This window comes from Chelonoidis abingdonii, chromosome 22, assembly GCF_003597395.2.
Source record: "Chelonoidis abingdonii isolate Lonesome George chromosome 22, CheloAbing_2.0, whole genome shotgun sequence".
NCBI lineage: Eukaryota > Metazoa > Chordata > Testudines > Testudinidae > Chelonoidis > Chelonoidis abingdonii.
Genome location: NC_133790.1, coordinates 1,107,442 through 1,116,115, shown reverse-complemented (window position 1 = coordinate 1,116,115; position 8,674 = coordinate 1,107,442). Strand labels below are relative to the sequence as shown.

Genomic DNA, 8,674 nt, shown 5'->3' with positions numbered 1-8,674 from the left:
AAAATATCAGGTATTCACTCTCCTTTCTGCTGGAGAACTCTTTGGAAGACTAATAGGAATGCAGTAGCATAAAAGTGTTTAAACCTGAACAACTGAGAGGAGAAGAGATTTTGATCATACATATAGAATTCTGGTCTGTCTTGCTTTTTGCTTCCACCAGTTTCACTCAAAATCCTGAGAAACACTTGGAGAAAAAGCTAGGTTTGTGAAAAATCCAATACGCCTGCTCCTCTGACTAAGAACACTTCAGTTCTCTGGTCCTCCAAGGAAGCCCTTGGAAAACAGGGAAGATAAGACTTGATATTACTTACATTTATATTTTTTTTCCTGTACAAGCCACCTTTATTGTGGATTTAGTAGTCTATGCCATGCTTGTCAATGTGCTCCAGCCAAAGAACTACTACTCCAGGGAACATCAGGAAAGATATTATAAAAAGGTTAAAAACAACACTTTTCTAAGAGATAATCATCCAATTTACTCCTAACCTGTGCTAAATTGTATGTCCAATATGACACAGGTCAGATATAAAAGAATCAAAGATCCTTAGAATTGCAATAGAAGCACAAGATTTGGCTAAGGAACTCTAACAAGGATTTATATGCACTGACATCTTGCTGAATAATAAAACAACGTGAACAGAAGGAACCTTGATGTGTATTTTGTCCAGTGTAGCAAGACTCACCAAGGATGAAATTCACCCCTGTCCAGAGAGCAGCACATGGCCTCAGCACCATCTAGTCCTGCCTCCACATGGAAGCAAGTTTCACCCTAAAAAAAACAAACAGGTATTGGGCAGGCAGAGGGAAATGCTAGCTCTAATGAATCAATGGCAAAACTACTACTGACTTCAACAGAGCAAAGATTTCACTCTCACAATGTCAGAACTGCGTCATTTCACAATTCCCAAGAATCTCAGGAAAGACTCTATTCAAATAATTTTAAAACACTGCATGAAATATACAATAGCCACCATTAACATCATATTTATTGTTATTTAGTTGCTCAGTAAAACATATACAGATATATACAATATGCATGAATACAGAAGACTGCACTTTACATATTTAAAAAAAGAAAGAAAAATAACACTCAATTTCATGAGCTATTGTCACAGTCTTCCAACCAAGCATTTAAGAAATGAATTTAACAAGAGAGAAAAAAGATTACAGGATTGCCTAACACACAGCAGAGTCAAGTTTTCATATTTTACATGTGCAATAACATTTTTTAGAAGAGTTTGCTATGCAGTACGGATTACCAGTGTTATGATTCTTTTTTCTTATCCATGAACCAAATTTAGTACAAAGAAATAACATCCTTTTGCTTAAGGCTGTTTTAAAGCTGTAATATTCTTGGGTAGTGAATAGTGATAAACTTATAACTGCCGGAATTCACAGCCTGCAGTTTCATCAGTCAAAATCTATGAACAGATGGACTCAAACCAACAATTTTAATAGAGAAATTCTAAGACAAAATTAGACTATTTCGTCCATTAGCCTTAAGCAATAAAGGAGAAACAATTCTATAAGAATGGATTAAGCTCTTATATCCCATCCACTGAACAGCTGTGAGTCTAGAATTGAAAAAAAGGGTACACTGCAGCTTTAAAAAAAAAATCAAATTTACTAAATCTATTTCGTCTTAGTATTAGAGCAAACATGACTTGCTCTACAACAGATAGACTTGTGGTCATATTACACAACTCTTTATTAAGGAATTAATGAACATTTAGCCTTAGTGTTGTGCCAGAAAGCCTTCAAACTGATTTCCTGGTTGGAAAAGTTAACTAGCCTTAGAACAACCACCTCTAAATACATGTTTCAGAGTAGTTCGCTAAATGAAGTAGATGACAAAATTTTTATTTTTATTTCCCTTCCACCCACCATACCATATTAATGCTGAAATTCACCTTAATTAAATGAAAATGAATCTAAACTCATGTTACTGGAGAGCGAACAACTTAACTATAGTAACGGAGAAATATTAACCCCATGAGAACATGACCTGGGGAAAACCCCCAAAGAGCATTTAATAAATAAGGCCTATTCATTCTTTTTTGACAAGGATGACTCATCACTCCCCATAACAAAAAAAGAAAAAAAAAAAAAAAAGATATTTTGCTCAATATGCTACTATACTTAAACTCAAAGTGTAAGTATGAAATTTCTTTTAACATATATCAAAAAAGTCAGCAAACACTGTGCAGGGAGAAATTTACCCTCAAGGGGTCGGAACTAAAAGATTTAATTTCTAAAATGCTGCTTAGACTGCTGCCTATACTACGTGCCTGTGAACAGCAACTGAAAATGCCAGGCAGATCAAAGTGGACACTGCAGTATGAAGCCATATTATTTCAGGCAGCTGTTTGCAGCACGAAATGAAACTTGTACACATGATAAATGCATATTTAACATAAAACTACTGTTTTCACCTCCATGAAGTCTTTCAAAATATGCAGATGCACTTTAAACGTTTTTTTTGGCTTTATGCAGCCACTTTTGCAGCATTTGCAATTCACTGAATTTCATTACTTATTGGATTAGATTGTCCTCAAAGGCAGGAGTTTTAAAATTATACTGAAGAAGCAGATAGGCCAACGGGTATGATACTGGACTAGGAGTTAGGAGAACAGTGTTACAGTCCCAGCTCTGGGACTCATCTCAAGTCACTCCCCACCTGTAGCTTTCCTGCCCTATAAAATAAAGATATAGTGATATATAGCTCTCACACAGCATTTTTCATCTTTAGCTCTCAAAGCATTTTAAAAATGAAGACAAGTATCATTATTCCAGAAACTAATTTTTTTTTTATAATAATCTACTGCTTTGCTGATATTTTGTATATGTTTAAAAAAATCAGCGCACTTATCATCAAATCAATGGAGAAGCTGGACAGGAAACTTATCACAGGTAACAAAAACTTAGTAACAAACACTGACCTGGTCAATAAATGCATATACCTTATTCCACCAGAATTTTGCAAATAGGCACCCTGAAATCCCACTGCAATGTGCTGGTATCACCTCAATAATTACTATTAGGCAGCTGGCATTCTGTCCCTCAGTTAAGGTGAGAATAAGCCATTTACAAGTCAGGGAGACATGGTGGATGGAACAAAGCTACCAAAAAGGTTAAGCAGATCTGCAGTATTGTCCAAACAGTTCTGATAAACAAACAGGCAGTTCCAGAGACTGAACCAAATTTCCTCCCCCTCCTATTTTTTTTTAAAACTTGGTTTAAATTCCATTAAAGCTAACGAGAGAAACACGTGCCTCAAGGAAAGCACATGCATAAGTGCTTTGATGACTAGAGATGGAATTACTTATATTTAAAATTAAGCATATACTTAAGTACTCTGTGGAACTGGGACTTAAACTGTGCTTTCTTGGGTTGGGTCACGTTCTCCAAAGTAAGGCTGGGTAACAACTGTTACATCGGGATATATATTACCTCATACAATGTTATTTAGAGTAGGTGAAGGGTAGAAGATTTGAGCCTTTCATCTGGATCCAGCCAAGCGTCATGAATACAAGCTAACTCCATATTCACCAAATTATAGCCGGGGCAAACTCCGTATTTCCAGTAACCGTTCCAGCGTCAATAAAATCTTTTTAAAAAAAGATTAAAAGTTTCTCAAAATCAGGGATGTTTTTTAAATTCTGAAACAAACAACAACTAAAACTCAAGGACCCTTATTATAATTTCCTAGTTTAAAAAAAAAATTACCCAAGTCAACTCAGTAAGCAGTTACACAACTGGAAAATAAATCCACATAAGGCCAATGAGAGCTTGTTCCAAATAAGAGAGGTAGGAGAACGTGACAAGTTAAATACCATCTGTAACATCATTTAAAATGTTGAGAGTTTTGAAACAGCATGATTGAAAGATTTCAGTACCACAATATACCATGAGTTTTTAAGCACAATTCCCTCCCCAGTGGTATCAATACAGAACTCTGCTTAAAAACCAATGGCCCACTGCGACCATCCAAGATAAATTCAAGACAGACCTCTGAACACCCAACCCTCAAAACGGGGCACACTGTGAATCCATGAAGCAAGTGACAAATAACCATGGTGTTTCAGTCCTTTATTTCACAGCTATGATCTAATCCTCCAATGGTCTTAGTAACCACAAAGGAGTGGAGGAGACTGAGTGCTGGAAGTAGGGGTGCTGCCACACCCCCTGGCTTGAAATAGTAACAAACACCCAAATACATGGTTTTCACCTTCAGCATCCCCACTATAAAAACTGTTACAACATCACTGGACTGAACACGTCTGAACAACGGTGGGAGCGTTTAGTCTTACTGTAAGCAGAGGCTACGCAAATTATAGATAGCGTTATGTAAAACCACACCAGTGTCTGATCATCTTTTAATTTTTGTTTTTAGCTCATTTGTTTCCAGCTTTCTGTCCTGATGAGTATTATCTATGAAGGGCAGGAAAGAATGGTTTCCTTTTATTGTATGTATCTAATAATACTGTCCTTAAAACACGACAAATGTCAAACAGAAACTGTCTTTACCAGCAGGAATTATGGGATCTACTTTAGGCTCCACCAGCACCCTAGGCAGTTTAGAGAATGCTAATCTCTGACATACAGGTGCACAAATGTGAGGACTGGCTAGAATGAAAAGGATCCCCACCAGTACACACTGATATGTACCAAATTTCCTAGCTTCATGCTTGGTTCCACTCCTGAAAATGCCTTATCTCACATATTCAATATTCTCAGTCACATACATTAAAGGGTAGCACTTTGAGTAATGGCACCAAAGCCCTGCTGTGGAAAAAGGGGACAAGCAGCTATACTAAAAACTTTACCAGCAATCTGAGGCACCTTCTTCTTTAGCCAAAAAATGACGCCTTTGCTTCATTGCTGACTTGTGACTACTTTGGTAATTTAAGGCTACATCTACACTAGAGAGCTTACAGTGGCACAGCTGTATCGATGCAACTGCACTAGGGTTGCCACCCACCCAGGTTTTACCCAAGCAGTCCGGTTTTTGGCTTCTGTGTCCGGTTGCTAGGCGCCTGGTTTTCAACCGGAAAGTATGGTTGAAAAAGGGACCTGGCAGCGTCTGGTCAGATGTACTGACCAGACACCAACAATCCGGTTACCGCAGGGCAAGGGGAGGTGCTGAGTCATTAACCCCTGTCAGCCCCTCCTCAGTTGGGGCCGCTCCTACCTGCAGACAGGCTCCTTGTCAGGCTGCAGCAGCTCTTGTCCCAGCCCCGGAGCAGAGGGAGCCTAGCTGGTGGGTGGGGTGGGGTGGGAGGTGGAGATGATCCAGTGAGCATCGGTGGGAGGTATCTTGGAGGTGAGGGGGGGAGAAGAGGCAAAGAAGGGGGCTGGGCCTCAAGGGAAATAAGAAATGTGGCAACCCTTATCTGTGCCACTGTAAGATCTCCCACATAGCTACTCCATGCTGATGGTAAAGAGCTCTCCCATCAACATAACTAAACCACCCCAACGAGCAGCGGTAACTGTGTCCACAGGGGAAGCTCTCCCACTGACACTGCACTGTGTACACTGTCACTTATGCTGGCGAAACTTATGTCGTCCACGGGGTGTTTTTTTCACACCTCTGAGTGACATAAGTTTTGCTAACATAAGTGGTAGTGTTGACAAGGCCTAAGTAACGGCTGGATGGCCGATTTAAATTTAGCCTAGCACAGGGGAGTTCCTCATGTCAAGGAATTAGAGCTTTTTTACATTCATGTATCAGGAAGTTGTTTCACAGGAAGAGCACAGTACAAACGGGGTTTGGTATGTGTGATTTTCCTTAAAAGGAGCCCCTGCTTCAACCATTACAGAGATAATGTGGTATTTAAACTTCCCTTCTTCTGGGAGCAAAATTAAAGATGTGGGGACTTTAGATACATACTGTGTCCTGGAGGTGATCTGCACTCCCCATGTCTCCCCAGTGAGAGAGAGAAGGGTGCAAGGAATCCCACTCAAACCTTGGTCCTTGGTGGAAAAGGGATTAAAATGCTTTAACTGGCAGTTTCAATTTTTTTTTAAAACATGTTTGGTCAATCAGGCTTCACTGCTCCAGGCCCTATTGTTCAGAATAACACTCTATATCTGGGCTTCAAGTCAGCAAATAAACTGAATAGTTGTCTCCACTTAACAGCAAGAGATGAAGGCTGAATGTATTCTTGATAACAAAAAATAAATTATCTCAGGAGAGACAAAAATCACAGACTGAATACTTAATAGAGCATTAATTGTTTGGTTTGGTTGTGACTGACGAAAGCTTGGTGTCAATATATAATATGATGACAATTTCACTTCAACCGGCATTTATTCCTGAACTGCTGTTCTTCAGGATTTCCATTTTAATAAGCACTGAACAAAGCTGAGGAGGGGGTGAGGCAAAAAAAAAGAAGAAGAAAAAAAAAAGAAGGAGAAGTATCTGTCTTATTATGACACACTACTTGGACATACGTTGAGATGAAAGGAAAAGGCCTCATCTATAAACGTATGCCAAGATCACAGAATAATAGGGGAAATGATCTAACAGGAAAATCTTAAACAAAAGTGTGCTAACTGCAGAAGGGTTAACACTGGTAACATACTGTGGCAGAAGATTAAAAAAATTGAGGTTTACTTTAAATTAACCCTTTCCAGTCCATATGCCACTAAGCAGGTACCAACCTAGAAAAATAGTCCACGTAGAAGTATCGGCCCTTTAAAATTAAGAGAAAAAAATAATTTCCTTTTGTTCAAGTCAGGGCAGCCACAAAAGTCCCAAATCTGTTGGAGATGTCTGAGTGCAGGGATCTCCATGTCGGCACCGCAGTCCGGCCCTTCGACTCGCCCATGTCATCCGTGCAGTGGACTGAGAGGCATTGCAAATGGCTGCCAGTCTGCGCCGCAGCTGAGGTCTTGTTCTGGGGAAGATCGTGGGCTGGAAAGGGTTAATAGAGAGATTATTATAAGGTCTGTGCAACATAACCACTTACAAATTTAAAACAGCAGCAAAGAAAAAGGAACACAGTTCACTGAATACTTCAGTGATCAATCAAAGTACAGGAGACAGAGAGAACTGGAATCAAAACAAACCAGCTGCAGCACTGACCATGAAGGGAGGGGACATGCCTGGCCTATAGAAGATGAAACTCTTGCTTCTCTCAGTAACTCAACACAAGTTTTATTACTCAGTAGTGCTCTGTTTCTAGGGGTTTACAGCAGAGGTGCCAGAATAGAGGGGACCAGGGGGCTATGCCCTCCTACTTCTTAACAGTCGTAAAGGCGAGCAACAGGGTGAGGGACAGAGAGGAGCAAGTGGGTGGAGCTGTCTTGGGGGTGAAGAAGTGACGTTGCGGGGGAAGCCGCGGGGGAAGGGGCAGCATGGGGGCAAGGCCGTGGCTTAGGTGCTAGTGCCCCCCATTTTTAGGGACCTTCTGCCACTCCTGACTTACAGTAGGACTCTACATATATGAAGGGACACACTGCTAGTCCCGTATACTATCAGCAACTGTGGTCAGTTAGGAAGGAGCTAGAAACCCCATCACGGATACTGATGTAATAAGCTGCCCTTACAGGAAGTTTCTTCCTAACCTTCTTCATTAGACTTATATCCTTCAGTCATGAGAGTTTCCACTCTCGTATTTTTTTCCTCTCTGACATAACTGTATGTAATGTAATGTATTAGTAGGAGCATCCTATGCAAGGCACAGGAGGTAACTGTTCTGTTCTGCATAACACTAGTGAGGCCTCACCTGGAGTACTCTGTCCAGTTTTAGGCACCATATTTTAAGAAAGCAGTCAAGAAACTGGGAAGAGTCCCAAGGAGAGCTACAAAAATGAACAAAGATTTAGAAAACCTGACCTTTGAGGAATGGTTGAAAGAACAGGCATGTTTAGACTAGAGAAAAGAAATGAAGGCGGACATAACAGTCTTCAAAGTCCTTAACGACTGTTATAATGAGGATGTTGATCAGCTGTCCTCTATATGAACACAAGGTAGGGCAAGAAGTAATCATCTCAGTTTGCAGCAATGGAGATTTTGGTTAGATATCAGTAAAAACTTTCAAAATTGTAAGTACAGTTAAGCACTGGAACAGGCTACCAAGGGAGGTTGTGCGATCTCCAACAGTGGAGATATTTAAGAACAGGCTAGACAGACACCTTCAGAGATTGGCTAAGTATACTTGGTCTTGCCTCAGTGTGGGGGAAATGGACTAGATGACCTCTTGAGGTGTCCCCAGATCTCTATTTCTATGATTGTAAAGGTTTTTGTTATTTATGTATTAAATGACTTTATCAAGTCCAAACAAATCACAGGATTTAATATCTTGTGGCAGTGAGTTCCACAAGTTAATTGTACATTGTGCAAAGAAAGTATTTCCTCTTGTTGGTTTTAAATGTGTTGATTTTCAATTTGATTGAATAACGTTTTGCTCTTGTACAAGAACTGGTGATCAGGAATGCCCGATGTCTCTCCTCTGCACCATACATTATTTTAAATACCGCTATCTCAGTAAAGGTATTTAAAATAATGATAAAGACCTAAAAACAGTCTTTTCAATATATTTCATTATACCATAATCCTTGAAACTTGTTTACCACCTGTCTGTGGGTCCCTTCTTCTCCTGTTACTGCTTTCTTTTAAGATAGGATGACCAAAAATGAACACACATTTCAAGTGATGGCATCCTATAGA

The 8,674-nt window shown here is 39.8% G+C and overlaps 1 protein-coding gene across 1 annotated transcript in view; it reads right to left on the bottom strand.

Moving 5' to 3' along the window:
• Positions 1-968: 968 nt before the first annotated feature.
• Positions 969-8,674, bottom strand: part of MN1 (MN1 proto-oncogene, transcriptional regulator) — a 49,239-nt gene continuing 41,533 nt past the window's right edge. Inside the window, exon 4 of the mRNA XM_075060086.1 lies at positions 969-6,916. Coding sequence (XP_074916187.1) covers positions 6,732-6,916 — 185 coding nt within the window. The 3' untranslated portion in view covers positions 969-6,731. The remainder of the gene's footprint in view (positions 6,917-8,674) is intronic.